Here is a 16,483-nt window from a genome sequence, read left to right as displayed (position 1 = left end):
CGAGGCCGTTGGGATCCAGCACGGCGTTCCGTATTACCCTCCTGAACCCACCGATTCCATATTCTGCTATCAGTCATTGTATCTCGACCAACGAGAGCAGCAGTGTTGCGATACGATAAACCGCAATCGCGATAGGCTACAATCCGACCTTTATCAAAGTCGGAAACGTGATGGTACGCATTTCTCCTCCTTACACGAGGCATCACAACAACGTTTCACCAGACAACGCCGGTCAACTGCTGTTTGAGTATGAGAAATTGGTTGGAAACTTTCCTGATGTCAGCACGTTGTAGGTGTCGCCATCGGCGCCAATCTTGTTTGAATGCTCTGAAAAGCTAATTATTTGCATATCACAGCATTTTCTTCCTGTCGGTTAAATTTCGCGTCTGTAGCACGTCATCTTCGTGGTGCAGCCATTTTAATGGCGAGTAGCGCATTTAGCAAGATCTCTCTGAAGTGCTCTATCACTACAGCTCCTGATCAAACCAGTCAATAGAACTACCCGTTTATCATTTTTGACCGATCTTTAATGCTTAACTTCCCCCTGCTTAATTCACATTCGGAATAAGTGATAACCTCGCTAGGTATGTCGAATTCTTTCGTGCAATAAATACTACGCCACCACTGGCGACTAGCCCAGGAACCGATGGAATGCCCACCACACTCTATACCCAGCTTGAGGCTCAGTTAGCCCCTCTGTTAACTAGAATTCATCGTAGAGCCATCGAACAAAAATCCGTGTCTTTCCTTTGCTTTCCTTGTGTTCTGCCGTGTCAGAGTCGTGTCTTCTTACGAGTTAAAGCGAGGCAAACGACCCAATCCAAAAATAATTTACATTACAAAGACGTTATTCGGTGCTACAGCTGTAACCATACTCTATAAAACCTCTGATGTGCGTATCAGAGGTTTCTTTCCACGGTACCTCGCTTAAGAGTTCCTTTCCCTCTCATTCGCGCCGAGCGACGTGGTGCAATGGTTAGCAGACTGGACTCGCATTCGGGAGAACGACGGTGGAAGTCTCCATCCGGCCATCCAGATTTAGGTTTCTCGAGGTTTCCCTGAACCGCTCCAAGCAAATGCCTGGATGGTTCCTTTGAAAAGGGCATGGTCGATTTCTTTTAGTAACCCGAGCTTGTGTTCCATCTTTATCGACCGTGATGTCGACAGAACGTGTTAAATCCTAATATTCCTTTTCTTCGTTTCATTTGCCTATACAGTCGAGAAGAATTTGTGCATCAGTGCCCATGAGCGTGCCGTAATTAGTCGAATCTTTTTTTTGGGATCCCTACCGAAGCGGTACGTAGACGATTGTAATATTCCACAATTTTGGTTACTAAAATTTAATAAGTAGGCTTTCACGGCCTATTTTCTGGCATATACAAGCCCCGGTTTTTTCAACTTTTCCCTGACGCTGTCACGTGGATCAGTTACACTAGGGACCTTCTATGCTGCATAAGGTCAATATACCCTGCAAGCCATATTCAGGATTTATGGACCCTGAGCTGAGGTAACCAACAAAAATAATTTTCACGGGAACTACGCGGTGCAACAATAACCATTCACAGACGGCAGGTGGCAGCACTAGCAGTGAAGGATATATAAAGCGTGTCGGGGGGACGCCAGAAAGAGTGCAATGGTTGTCGTAATGTGGAAACGGAGTGATTTACCTGACGTCTCTCGTTTCACTAAATTCCTTGTTTTTTTAATAACTTTTCTTAGTAATTTTGAGTAGTTTCTGTAGTGTGCAACTACTGCAGGATTGCTAGTTCTTCTTGACAACATATACATAAGTTGAATGTGTACAGGTGATGGCTACAAAACTGATTTTCTTCAAATCCAGCAGGTTTCAGATCCAAAAGCATAATGCTCTTAATACCTTACGTTTTGTCGATGACCAAGCTGCTATCGCCTCCTCTGAATATGCGAAAAGCAGTCCACCTTCAGCATAACATAGAAACAAAAGAAAAAAAAAGAGGAACTGGGGCACCTCGAAACCTAAAACTAAATCTACGATCTTTAAGCGAAAATAAATTGTATCAAAAAATATACTAATATGGGTTCTGCCTCTAACAAATGTCAGATTTTAATTACTCAGTCGGCGTGTCAATTAAGAATACGACCGAGATATCGAGAGGAAAGTGATTCGTTTCTCGGGTGAGTGTGGCTCTGTCAGTTGAACTATATGGAAAACCTACCATACAGAGACTCGGTTGACTTTTTCAACGTAATGGCTTTCGCAACTTTTCTGTATGGCAGTAAAGTAAGGTTGCGAAAGGCTAGCGACAGAAGCAGGATTCAAGCAGCAGAAATTGTTTGGAAGGAAAGGAACACTTGTAAGAGGCTGGATCACACCCGAAATGGAAAAATCCAAGGAGAATTTAAGATCTTTTGAGTACTAGAAGAACTTCAAAACAATGGAAGCTACCATACAAAACCGTATTTCCGAAAAATTCGATCGATTTCTTCTACTCCAATGAAAATAGAAACTTCGAGTTAAATTTTTTTATTTATTTTGAGCAGAACCACCACAGTTGAGAAGAGTATATCAGTTACAGGCAGGCACGTATAATGTTGGGGTATTTCTTACGATTACTTTTAGGATCAAAATTGTTTCCTACCTTTCACAAATAGTCACGGTACCCTTGACCAGGGCCAAGGTACACACCTAGACGATAGTCACACTCGTCTCATACTTTTGCGAGCATGTCTTGAGTTAGTGCATTCGTTGCATTCGCTATGCGGCACCGCGTTTCAACCAAAGTTGTTGAAAAAGGGTGCATGTAATTACAGTCTTCTACAGTCTGACAAAAAAAAAAAAAAGAAAAGGTTACCTTGAGATAAGGAGACCTTCGGCGATCCGTATGCCAATTACGATCGATCCAATGCTGAGATAGCTCGATGTTAAGAACCGCTCTTACATGCGGAGCAGTGCATAGTGTTCCGTCATGTGGACAAATAAAATTTTCGGCGTGTTCTAACAATTGTGAAAATACTGAGACCTGTAAAATATCCGAGTACGTGATTCCTGGAACCGCCATTTCTGCAAAAAGGTACGGACCACAAATAGATTCTCGGGAAAGTCACAAATCACACAAAGCTTTGGAGAAGTTCCCTCGTGCTTGGCTACGGTATGTGGCCTTTGCGTTCCCCATGTTAGTACGCTGCAATGGTTCACTTTTCCACTTAAAAGGAACATAGCCTCTTCTCTAAACACAAAACGTGAAGAACTTTTGTTATCTTACATCTCCATGCCTATAATGAATTCACGTATCTCTACACGTCCTTGTTTATCATCATCATGAAAGGCTTATTGCAATTCGAATTCTAAAAAAATGGCTCTGAGCACTATGGGACTTAACTTCCGAGGTCATCAGTCCCCTAGAACTTAGAACTACTTAAAACTAATTAACCTAAGGACATCACACACATCCGTCCCCGAGGCAGGATTCGAACCTGCGACCGTAGCGGTCGCGCGGTTCCAGACTGTAGCGCCTAGAACCGCTCGGCCACCCCGGCCGGCCAATTCGAATTCTGTATGGTTATGGAACAATTTCCGTTTGTAAACTGTTTACGTGTTGCCGTTGATACAAATTGTGCCCGGCAAAGTGGCACTACCCAAAACCGGCGCCGACGCAACTGCGGTCCACAACCAGTCGCAGATAGCAGGGGTGAACGCCGACTGCAGAGAAGTGTGTGGGCGAATAGGCGTGCAACTGTTGAGTAACTGACCGCCCAAACAAGAGACTACCATCAGTGTCTAAACTGTTAGGTCTCCGTCATGGTTAGAGTGGGCAAAATGACGCTACCCAAAATCAGCACCGAGACAACAATAGTGCACCACGACGTACATGAAAGGAGTGAACGTCACCTGCGGAGATGTGTAAGACCGAATAGACGTGAGCAACTCACTGCCCAGATGAACCAAATGTCTACCAACCGTGCTCTTCAACGGCCTTTCAGCGAACGTTGCTGCATATGGGTCTTCTCAGCAGACGCCTGGGTCATGCACCCATGCTGACTCCTGTTCACCGGCGACGGAAGCTGGAATTTGCACCTAAATATCGCAACTGGACGTCCATTGAGTGGCAAGAAGTGGCCTTTCCGGGTGAACCACGTTTTATGCACCATCGAACAGATGGTCGTTGGTGTGTTTGGTGTGAAACGTCTGAAAGTAAACACTCTTCGACAATCGCTGGACGGTCCAGGGTGGAACACATTCCTTGGGAGACTTCGTAATTCTGGAAGCCACAACGAATCAATACAAGTAGGCATCTATCCTTGGAGAGCATGTCCATCCCCACGTGCAGTATGTTGTTCTCCGGCACGATGGCATCTACCAGCAGAACAACGCAACGTGTGACACGGCTCGCAGTGTACGTGCGCGGCTTCGATGAGCATCAGGATTAGTTTAGCGTAATGCGCTGGCCACAAATTCTCCGGACTTAAATCCAATCGAGAATCTGTGAGACCTCCTCAATCAGGCTGTTCGCGCCATGAATACTCAACCGAGAAACCTAGCGCAGGTAGCTGCGGCACTGGAATTCGGCATGGCTCCAGATCTCTTTCGGTACCTTTCAGAACGTCATTGATTCCCTTTCTGCACGTGTCACAGCGGTCCGGCAGCAAAAGGTGGTTACTCAGGCTTTTGACAGGTGGCCACATTAATATGACTGCATAATATACAATCGCTGGACAGATTAAGAGGTGGAGGACAGTCACTGAGTTAGACAGAGACGGGTAGTCCATGAGAGGTGAAGGTCTGGAAGTGACTGTGGTCACCGGTCTATGCTACAGTGCATGGATTCGGAATGCATCCACCATGAATGATGAGCACTGCAGCGGTGATCGACTAGTCTGCGTAATCAAACGGTATGTTAACCATGGGAATCTTTCTTAAGGCGTTCTGAAGATTTAAAGCAAGCGTATCGCTGTTACACAACGCTAGTAGGAATATGGACGTTCGAGAACATAACTGATTGGATTACGGGCTTGTTTTCGTATAAAAGTAACATAGCTGACAAAGAATTAAGGCGCTCGATCTAATAATAATTAACAGGTAGTAAGGTGACTTACTCTGAACATTGGTTCTTTCCACTACTATGCCTCGTTAATGCTAAGATCAGAGAGAAACGAAACTAGAACCGTCGGGAACCTGACCGATCGAAAAGGGAAGGTAGATATTAATAAAAAATGTCTCTGAGCACTATGGGACTTAATTCTTAGGTCATCAGTCCCCTAGAACTTAGAACTACTTAAACCTAACTAACCTAAGGACAATACACACACCCATGCCCGAGGCAGGATTCGAACCTGCGAGCGTAGCGGTCGCGCGGTTCCAGACTGTAGCGCCTGGAACCGCTCGGCCACCCCGGCCGGCGGTAGGTATTAATAGGCCACGTTAATGTTTTATTGGGCAACTGCCTTGCCGCAGTAGATACACCGGTTCCCGTGAGATCACCGATGTTAAGCGCTGTCGGGTGTGGTCGCCACTTGGATGGGTGACCATCCAGGCCCCCATGCACTGTTGCCATTTTTCGGGGTGCACTCAGCCTCGTGATGCCAATTGAGGAGCTACTCGACAGAATAGTTTCGGCTTCGGTCAAGAATACCATCATAACGACCGTGAGAGCGGTGTGCTGATCCCACGCCCCTCCTATCCGTATCCTCCATTGAGGATGACACGGTGGTCGGATGGTCCCGGTGGCCACTCGTGTCCTGAAGACGGAGTGCTTTTTAATTTTTTATTGCATAAGTTAAGGCTAAAGGCAGAATGTATATGTATGTATTGACATTGGGCATAAGCCTATCAGTAACAAAAATCATTATCGAATATTCTGTTGTATAGTAACAATAAATGTGTTTGTTTTGAGTTCATTTCTTAAAAATATTTTCAACTTCCATATTTTAAAAAAGACAGATAAATCAGTTCAATAAATTTTTCATTATGAAAAGGTTTTTGTGTATGTGAAGTTTGCTAGTTTTATGTGATGGCAGTTGTGTAGTGAGGTTTAGTAGTTTCTCATGCATCTGCGTAGTCCAAGGTTAGTGCACTATGTAAGGTATCAAATTAAATTCATTAAAAGTTATGGGCAGTAATAGTGACGTGGTAGAGAACGGCTAAACTTTTCAGTAGTGCTGTACTTATGTTGGGCTGCTGAGTGTCAAATAAAGTGTTTAAAGTTATTTCTTTGACAACCAGTAATAATCCAGTACATTCCACTTCCCAAAATCCACGTCTCTTCCGAAACTAGTTATCACCATCAAGACTCAAGGCTCCTTCGTCTCTGAACAGGCAAACGAGCTAGTTGCAGCAGAGGATTCATGGCATTGAGTAGTGGTCTAGGTTTCACTTCTCCAATTGGTCGGTGAACGGTGCCAATGTTCCAAAAAGTGGCTCGTGAAAACGCGTCATATCTCGGGACCTATTGATCACAGAGATAAGCGGCCAAGTGCTGTGGATAGCTTTTGGCCTAGCGACCGTTTGTATACCTGTCGGAAGAACGGGCGTACTGTAGCTAGCCTACAGGTCAGGGTCAAAATTTAAACATTACTCGCCTCCTCCAGCCAAGCCAAATTGAGAAAATCGGTTGGTTCTTTTGCATTAGTTGTGATCTAAGTTAGACATAACGCGGCTTATAAAAGCACAATTTGTTCATGGGCGGGTTCCTGAGAAAACCCCGAAAAAATACGACATTTGGCCATGAAGAAAGTACCAGTTGTTGGGATGGCTGGTTTTTCTATTCATGGCAGGTAGTCGAATTTTTTACCATATGTTCTTAAGATGATATTGTCGGGGAACGTTGAAACTTCTTTCGATATCATTATCCGTTACCAGGATAGAGAAGTTCGAAGTTACCGTACCTACACAGAAAATTGTGAAAACCGGTTTTTGCCGTCATTACACCTTGGGCCGCAATTCTCTAAATAATTAATCGTAGCAAGTGGCTCACATTTTAAGAGTACATTCGTTAGACATTCATCTGGAAACTCAATTCTCTCGTTTTCGAAAATGCATATCCACTACCAAGATATATGATTTTTGGATACCTGAAGTCTCAGTTGGGAAGACGGCCAGGTGCATAATTTCTTCTCATGGAAAATCAGCGAAATTTTTACATGATCTTACGATGAATTTCTCGGGGAATATTGATACCTTTTTCCGATATTCCGTTACTGATATAAAGAGATGCACGTGATATCCGGTCTGGGGGCGTAAATGTAGTTCTAACTGACGTGGTGAAAACATGGCAAGGATTCCAGGGTCATCGCAAGGGTTCTGGGGCCACCAAACTATGTTTCTAGGCAGCAGTTTTCACCAATTAAACATTATGAACCACCGTCTCTCTATAACAATGAGAACTTCATGCCTAAACAAAAATACGCTAAGTGGAACTGCAGTGACAAAAGAACGGGCCAAAAACGGTGTGTATATGCCTGAAAATAACTTAAAATGGCTTCTAAAAATTATGTAAAACTGGAAAGACTGAAAATTCAGAATTATGTTTTTAATACAATTTTTACTCTTTTAAGATACGTATCATTTTCAATGAATTGCGATTAATGAACAAGTATACAGAAAAAATTGTAAAGCAAACGACTTTATGTTAGCCTTCTTTTATACGTACTTATCTGTAGCTTTTAAGTTTCAAAGTATACAAGTGTGTCTAAGTGTATAAATAAACGGTCAAAATTTTACTTACCTGTAGCATTCGTTTTGTATAAGTAGCACAACCTGGTGCAGTAGACAAAAGAAGGGAACCAGAGGAAAAATGCTCACGTGAACATGTGTGGCATTGTAAGTCGGGAGGCCCCATCCGGGGAAGTTCGGCCGCTGAGTTGCCAGTCTTATTTCAGGTGACGTCACGTTAGGAGACTTGCGTATCGGTGATGATGAGACGGTGATGAGGGCAATATAACACCCAGCGCATGAGCGGAGGTAATGTCCAATCAGGCCGGGAATCGAATCCGGGGCTGCTGCATGGTAGGCAAACACGTTACCACTCAGGTAATCAGGCGGTCTGTACGTTTTGAGAAGGAGTAGCAGAGAGGCAGCGACGGTGGAAGAGAGAGAAGAGAGGACATAGTGATGGTGGGAGATAAAGTGGCAATCAAAGGGACAGAGGGAGACGGTGAAGTCAATAGCAGTGAGTATTAAACGTCAGGAAATGTTGACGGTCAGTGGTAGTAAAAGAGAAAGAGAGATGGATGGAGACAGAATCAGTGGGAGAAAAAGAGAGAGAGAGAGAGAGGAGACAGTGGAAATACAAAATACAGGTGAGTGGAGACCACACGTAGGTCTTGCATCTGCACACTAACAGACCAACGAGGTTTAACTCGTAGATACAGGTGAGGGCGCATTTTAGACCGAAATTCTGAACATGTGATTATAGAGAAAAAAATTAAGTTAGACCTCCTAGAAGTTTTGAGACGCCGAGATGTGGTGGTGACAGCCCGCATCTCGTGGTCGTGCGGTAGCGTTCTCGCTTCCCACGCCCGGGTTCCCGGGTTCGATTCCCGGCGGGGTCAGGGATTTTCTCTGCCTCGTGATGGCTGGGTGTTGTGTGCTGTCCTTAGGTTAGTTAGGTTTAAGTAGTTCAAAGTTCTAGGGGACTTATGACCACAGCAGTTGAGTCCCATAGTGCTCAGAGCCATTTGAACCATTTTTTTGTGGTGGTGACAGTGGCAGTGGGAAAGAAAGATAAATGGAGACAGTGTAAATGAGAGAGTAGTCAGTGGCAGTGGGATATGTCGTAAATCAATGGGAGGAAAAGGAGACAGTGGGACAGAGACATACACTGAAGTGGAAAAAAATGGGACAGCGATACGCACATATTGAGATGGTCATAATATAGCGTACACAAGCTACAAACGGGCAGTGCATTGGTGAGCCTGTCATTTCATCTCAGGTGATTCCTGTGGAAAGGTTTCCGATGTCATTATCTCCCACGACGGGAATTAACAGACTTTGAACGAGGAATTGTAGTTGGAGCTAAACGCATGGGACATTCCATTTCGGAAATCGTTAGGAAATTCAGTATTCCGAGATCCACAGTGACAAGAGTGTGCCGAGAACTCCACATTTCATTTCAAGCATTGCCTCTTACAACGGTCAACGCAGTGGCCGGCGGCCTTCGCTTAACGATCGAGAGCAGTGGCGTTTTGTAGGAGTTGCCAGTGCTAACATACAAGCAACACTGTTGTGGCGTAACAAGACAGCCACGCCACTCTGAAGTAGCCGAAAGGCACGCGTTAACTCACGCAGGCTAGTAGATAGGTCTGAAACAGGATACGTAATGAATGCTATAAAGAAAAGTACGCAGCTCCTGGAATACTTAACTTTAATCCATCCTTGTGGTACATCGCTCTTGACGATACAAGTGAGACTCTTTAGATAAAAGCTATGTAATGCTAATGGCGCCTTGCTAGGTCGTAGGCATTGAGTTAGCTGAAGGCTATTCTAACTATCTGCTCTGCAAATGAGCGAGGCTTCGTCAGTGTGCATCGCTAGCTACGTCGTCCGTACAACGGGGGCGAGTGCTAGTAAGTCTCTCGAGACCTGCCGTGTGGTGGCGCTCGGTCTGCGATCACTGTCAGTGGCGACACGCGGGTCCGACATGTACTAATGGACCGCGGCCGATTTAAAGCTACCACCTAGCAAGTGTGGTGTCTGGCGGTGACACCACAAAGACTGCGTGAAATAACCGCAGAAATCGATGTGGAACGTACGATGGAGTATCCTTAAGTACAATGCGGCGAAGTATGGTATTTATGGACTACGGCAGCAGACGACGAACGCGAGTGCTTTTACTAAGAGCACGACATCGCCTGCAGCGTCCCTCTTGGACCCGTGATCATACCCGTTGGACCCTAGACGACTGGGCTGTGTTTATATGGTATGGACTGGGTCTTCTGGTCCAAATGAACCCGACTGGAAGTGATTACGCAGCCATTCGTGGATTTCATGATTAAAAAAAAACTATGGAATTTAATGGATTACGATGCGCCATGTCGCCGGCCACAGTTGTTCGCGATTGGTTTGAAGAACCTTCTGGACAGTTCGAGCGAATCATTTGGCCACCCAGTTCCCCAACAATCCCATCGGAAATATGTTGGACACTGTCAAGAGGCCATTTCGTGCACAAAATCTTGCACCAGCAACTCTTTCGCAATTCAGCTATAGAGGTAGCAAACCCCAACATTTCTGCAGTGCGCTGAGCGGGATTATCCGAGTGGTTTGGGGCGCTACAGTCATGCACTGTGCGGCTGGTCCCGGCGGAGGTTCGAGTCCTTCCTCAAGCATGGTTGTGTGTGTTTTTGTCCTTAGGATAATTTACGTTAAGTACTGTGTAAGCTTAGGGACTGACGACGTTAGCAGTTAAGTTCCATACCATTTCACACACATTTGAACATTTTTTTCTGCAGTGCACTTCAGTATTGCTGAGTCCATGCCACGTCGAATTGCTGCACTACTCCGGGCAAAAGGAAATCCGACACGATATTAGGAGGTGTCCCATGACGTAAGTGTATGTAGACAGTGCCAGTGACAGGGAGATGCTGAGTACGAAGAAATGGTTCAAATGGCTCTGAGCACTATGGGACTCAACTGCTGTGGTCATCAGTCCCCTAGAACTTAGAACTACTTAAACCTAACTAACCTAAGGACATCACACACATCCATGCCCGAGGCAGGATGCGAACCTGCGACCGTAGCAGTCGCACGGTTCCGGACTGCGCGCCTAGAACCGCGAATCCACCGCGGCCGGCTGAGTACGAAGACTAAACTGCTAGAGGGACTGGGTAAAAGCATACAGAATGTTCAGTGTTAAAAGAGAACAAATATGTTCGAGTACTAACATTTTTGTTGAGGTATCTAGAATGAGGATTGTGGCAGCTGTTTCCCCACTTTTCTGTCACAATCTAAAAAAAAAAAAAATTCTTGGCCTTTTCTGTGCTACGATACGGGCGTTTTACCACTGGTGATTTTATCACTGATAATTCCCAAGGAACGTTAAGCCGTCGGCACAAGGACCGTGCATTCGAGCATTGAGCGTGCCGAGTTTCTGACGTCATAGCGTGGAATAGCAGAGCAATATCTGCCATGTCAGATATTCTGAGCGTGCGTCTGAGCGCTGACCAATGAGATGGCACAACGTCACCTACGTCACACGCACGCCGTCTCCCCTCAGTACAGTGTTGTGAGGCGCCATATTGGCATTCAGTTCAAGCCTATATGTATATATGCCGTTTCTGAACACCAGCAAATTGAGAATCATACGAAAACCCGTTGTTAACTGTGTGATTCGTTCCAATAAAATAATGAGAAACATCATATTCGTGGCAAAAGAATTATTGTAATTTGCGTATTATGAGAGCAGGCTGTTTGAAGGCAGCTACCACACCGAATATCCACCCAAAACGCATTGTTCTTGGTACAATTTGTTATAATTAAATTTCATTTAGTAACATATCTACGATTAAGGTTTTCAGCAAGGGGTAGCATAATATGATTAGATGCAATGTGTGGGTTGTTGATTTATCGTAGCCGGCACGGTAACTCAGTGTGTTCGGTCAGAGGGTTAGCTGCCCTCTGTAATAAAAAAACTGAGTTAATGGGTCAACGACGAACTGAAACGGGTGTCTTGCGACGTCTGCCCCGAGCAGATAAAAAAAATAAAAAATAAAAAAATAAAGACGGGACGTAAGCTCAGCGTGTTCGGTCACAGGGTTTAACTACCCTCTGTAATAAAAAAGAAACTGAGTGAACGGATCAACGAACAACCGGAACGAGTGTCTTCGGACGTCCGCCACGAACAAATTCAACGAAGAATGTAGAACAAAATAAGATCAACAACAAAAAAAAATTGAGCCGGTTGGCCTCTGTAATAACAATAAAAAATAAAATAAAAAAAACTGAGTGGAAGGATCAAAAAACGAACTTGAACGGATGTCATGTGACGTTCGCAACCACCAAACACAACGATCAACAACGAACAAAACGAAAAAAAAATCGTAATGAGTAGCGTCACTATTCTGAATTGAGTGGTTGGTTGGGGCGGTGGTTCGCGTCTTGACACTTCCAAATTTTTTTTCCTCACATTCGCGTTTTTATTAGGTTCTGATACTTTATTATTAGTTCAATATAGGTATATACTGTAATATTTGATCTTATGTAAATATAAGTTCACCCCATTTTGAAGGGTGGTTTATTTTTGAGGACAGTTTGCTCTACTTGTACAAAGATAATTTGCTCACTTTTCTTTTACTCTTCGTAATTCACATGTTACAAAGATTCTGCTACTGGGTAGGAACAGTGATCAAGTAAGACTGACCTTGGGGTTTTACTAACATGTGGGAATGATGAAATAATGTTTATCTTATGCCGAGAAGTATTCCAAATTTGTACCGCGCTGTTTGTAATGGAACTTTTATAAGCCTGTGTCCTTATTGATTGGAAATGGTACTTCCCTTTTCGTGAACGAAGGAGGAAATGTGCGTTGTAATAGGGCTAAAAATGTTCAAATATGTTTGAAATCTTGTGGGACTTAACTGCTAAGGTCATCAGTCCCTAAGCTTACACACTACTTAACCTAAATATCCTAAGGACAAACACACACACACCCATGCGCGAGGGAGGACTCGAAACTCCGCCGGGACCAGCCGCACAGTCCATGACTGCAGCGCCTCAGACCGCTCGGCTAATCCCGCGCGGCTCAATAGGGCTAACGTGGGAATTTTACGCACGCCCGTTGAGTAAACAGTGTGATTTACGAACTAGAAACTTCCCTCAACTGCCGCCGGAGTGCGTTGCGATCGCGAATACCACGCTGGGGCCCACGTACCGTATGCACAAGTCGCTTCGTTCCTGAGCGTTCAGCAGCACGCTGAACTTGGCACGCTCAGCGTTAAGGTTCGACAGCACGGTCCGTGTGCCGACAGCTTTAGATATGCTCCCTGTCTCATTTGATCACAAGTCTTTCAAAGCTGTGTTTAACTCTGACTGGATCCCCTACGTCTGTCATATCGATTTGCGTTTGTTGTTGTTACGGTCAGTAAACAGCTGTGCGCGCGGAATACGTATGTGCGCGGAGACGCGCGCTGAAAGTGAGAGTGCGTGCAGGGAGCCGCGCGTCCGGCGGAGCGCTCGTGGCGCGGAACGAGGAAGACGGCGGCGTGGGCGCCCGAGCCTGCTCTTCCCAGAGCGGCGGAGGCAGGCTGCGGCGGCGCGTGGGAGGGTGAACGCTCGCCGGCCAACGACTCGTGTGCCACGGCGGCGGCGGCGGCGGCGGCGGCCGGGCCGCCTGCGCACTCAGCGAAACGCACGCCAAGTGTCGTCTGCCCGCCGTATCTGCCTACAGCACGGGCCGGGCAGGGCCACACCACTGCTGCTTTGGATACGCCACTGCTCAAACTCGCTGTTCGGCGATATTCCTGCCAAAATTCTTGACGAATTTTCCACCCAAACATACAGCAGTATTTTTCTAATAATGTGTTATTTGGTCTTCAGCACGAAGACTGGTTGATGCAGCTCTCCATGTTACTCTACAGGGTGGTCCATTGATAGTCACCGGGCCAAATATCTCACGAAATAAGCATCAAATCAAAAAACTACAAAGAACGAAAATCGTCTAGCTTCAAGGGGGAAACCAGATGGCGCTATGGTTGGCCCGCTAGATGGCGCTGCCATAGTTCAAACGGATATCAACTGCATTTTTTTTAATAGCAACCACCATTTTTATTACATATTCGTGTAGTACCTCAAAAAACACGAATGTTTTAGTTGGACCACTTTTTCGCTTGGTGAGAGATGGCGCTGTAATAGTCACAAACGTATAAGTACGTCGTATCATGTAACATTCCGCCAGTGCGGACGGTATTTGCTTCGCGATACATTACCCGTGTTAAAATGGACCGTTTACCAATTGCGGAAAAGGTCGATATCGTGTTGATGTATGGTTGTTGTGATCAAAATGCCCAACGGGCGTGTGCTATGTATGCTGCTCACAAGGGAACCTCCCCATCGCACCCCCCTCAGATTTAGTTATAAGTTGGCACAGTGGATAGGCCTTGAAAAACTGAACACGTATCAATCGAGAAAACAGGAAGAAATTGTGTGGAACTACGAAAAAAAATTAGTAGAATATACAAACTTAGTAGTCCATGCGAAGATAGGCAACATCAAGGGCAATGGGACTACAGGAGCGCCGTGGTCCCGTGGTTAGCGAGAGCAACTACGAAACAAGAGGTCCTAGGTTCAAGTCTTCCCTCGAGTGAAAAGTTTAATTTTTTATTTTCAGTTTATGTGAGAAACTCTTATGTTTTCATCACTTTTTTGGGAGTAATTATCACATCCACAAGAAAACCTAAATCGGGCAAGGTAGAAGAATCTTTTTACCCATTCGCCAATTGTACAAGTTAGGTGGGTCGACAACATATTCCTGTCATGTGACGCACATGCCGTCACCAGTATCGTATAGAATATATCAGATCTGTTTTCCTGTGGAGGAATCGGTTGATCTATGACTTTGCGATCAAATGTTTTCGGTTCCCATTGGAGAGGCACGTCCTTTCATTTACTAATGGCACGGTTTTGCGGTGCGGTCGCAAAACACACACACTAAACTTATTACAGTGAACACAGACGTCAATGAACGAACGGACAGATCATAACTTTGCGAAAATAAAGAAAGTAAAATTTTCAGTCGAGGGAAGACTTGAACCAAGACCCTCTCGTTCCGCAGTTACTCAAGCTAACCACGTGTCCACGGCGATCCTGAGCCCACATTCTCCTTGATGTTACCTATGTTGCGCATGGACTACTCAGTTTGTATATTTTACTAATTTTTTTCATAGTTCCACACAACTTCTTCCTGTTTTCTCGATTGATCTGTGTTCAGTTTTTCAAGGCCTATCCACTGTGCCAACTTATAACTAAATCTGAGGGGGGTGCGATGGGGAGGTTCCCTTGTCAGTATCCAGGACGACATCATCCAAGAGTCCAGACTGTTCGCCAGATGCCGGCCGCGGTGGTCTCGCGGTTCTAGGCGCGCAGTCCGGAACCGCGCGACTGCTACGGTCGCAAGCTCGAATCCTGCCTCGGGCATGGATGTGTGTGATGTCCTTAGGTTAGTTAGGTTTAACTAGTTCTAAGTTCTACGGGACTGATGACCTAAGATGTTAAGTCCCATAGTGCTCAGAGCCATTTTTGTTCGCCAGATCGGAGTGGCCGTGCGGTTCTAGGCGCTACAGTCTGGAACCGAGCGAAAGCTACGGTCGCAGGTTCGAATCCTGCCTCGGGCATGGATGTGTGTGATGTCCTTAGGTTGGTTAGGTTTAAGTAGTTCTAAGTTCTAGGGTACTGATGACCTCAGAAGTTAAGTCGCGTAGTGCTCAGAGCCATTTGAACCATTTTTTTTAGAATGCTACATCAACATCGATTGCACCCGTACCATATTTCTATACACCAGAAATAGCATGGCGACGACTTTGAACCTCGTGTACAGTTCTGCCACTGGGCACAAGGAAATTACGGGAAGATGACAGATTTTTTGCACGCGTTCTATTTAGCGACGAAGCGTCATTCACCAGCAGCGGTAACGTAAACCGGCATAATATGCACTATTGGGCAACGGAAAATCCACGATGCTGTAACAGCATGCGTTCTCAGAAATGATAAGTTCACGAAGGTACATGCATCACATTGGAACAACCGAAATAAAATGTTCAAACGTACCTACTTACTGTATTTTAATTTAAAAAACCTATCTGTTACCAACTGTTCGTCTAAAATTGTGAGTCATATGTTTGTGACTATTACAGCGCCATCTATCACAAAGCGAAAAAAGTGGTCCAACTAAAACATTCATATTTCTTGACGTACTACACGAATGTGTAATAAAAAACGGGGGTTCCTATTTCAAACAACGCAGTTGATATTCGTTTGACCTATGGCAGCGAAGCGCAATCTAGCGGGCCAACCATAGTGCCATCTGGTTTCCCCCTTCAAGCTAGACAACTTTCGTTCGTTGAAGTTTTTTCGTTTGACTCTTACTTCGTGAAATATATGGCCCGGTCACGATCAATGGACCACGCTATATACTGAACAAGCCTCTTCATCTCAGAGTAACTACCACATCCTGCAACCTTCTGAAACTGCAAACCGTTTTCATCTTTAGATCTCTCTCTCTATGATTTTTACCCCACACTTCCCTCTAATGCTAAATTGGTGATCGTTGATGTCTCATAATGTGTCCTATCAACTGATCCCTTCTTCTAGTCAGATTGTGCCACAAATTTCTTTTCTCTCCAGTTATGCTGAGTACCTCCTCATTAGTTATATTTTCTACCTATCTAATTTTGAGCGGTCTTCTGTAGCACGACATTTCAAAAGCTGTTATTCTTTTCTTGTCTAAACTGTTTAAGCCTATTTTTCACATCCATACATGGCCACACTCTTTACAAATACTCTCAGAAAAGTCTTCCTAAC

At 45.0% G+C, this 16,483-nt stretch overlaps 1 protein-coding gene across 1 annotated transcript in view; it reads left to right on the top strand.

Annotated features, from left to right (window-relative positions):
- Positions 1–13,444, top strand: part of LOC126252499 (uncharacterized) — a 93,571-nt gene extending 80,127 nt beyond the window's left edge. Inside the window, exon 2 of the mRNA XM_049953394.1 lies at positions 13,118–13,444. Coding sequence (XP_049809351.1) covers positions 13,118–13,444 — 327 coding nt within the window. The remainder of the gene's footprint in view (positions 1–13,117) is intronic.
- The last annotated feature ends 3,039 nt before the right edge of the window (positions 13,445–16,483 follow it).

The sequence above is a fragment of the Schistocerca nitens genome, chromosome 4 (assembly GCF_023898315.1).
Source record: "Schistocerca nitens isolate TAMUIC-IGC-003100 chromosome 4, iqSchNite1.1, whole genome shotgun sequence".
Taxonomy (NCBI): Eukaryota; Metazoa; Arthropoda; class Insecta; order Orthoptera; family Acrididae; genus Schistocerca; species Schistocerca nitens.
Note: the sequence above shows the minus strand (reverse complement) of the source record. Positions and strands in the feature narration are given on the sequence as shown.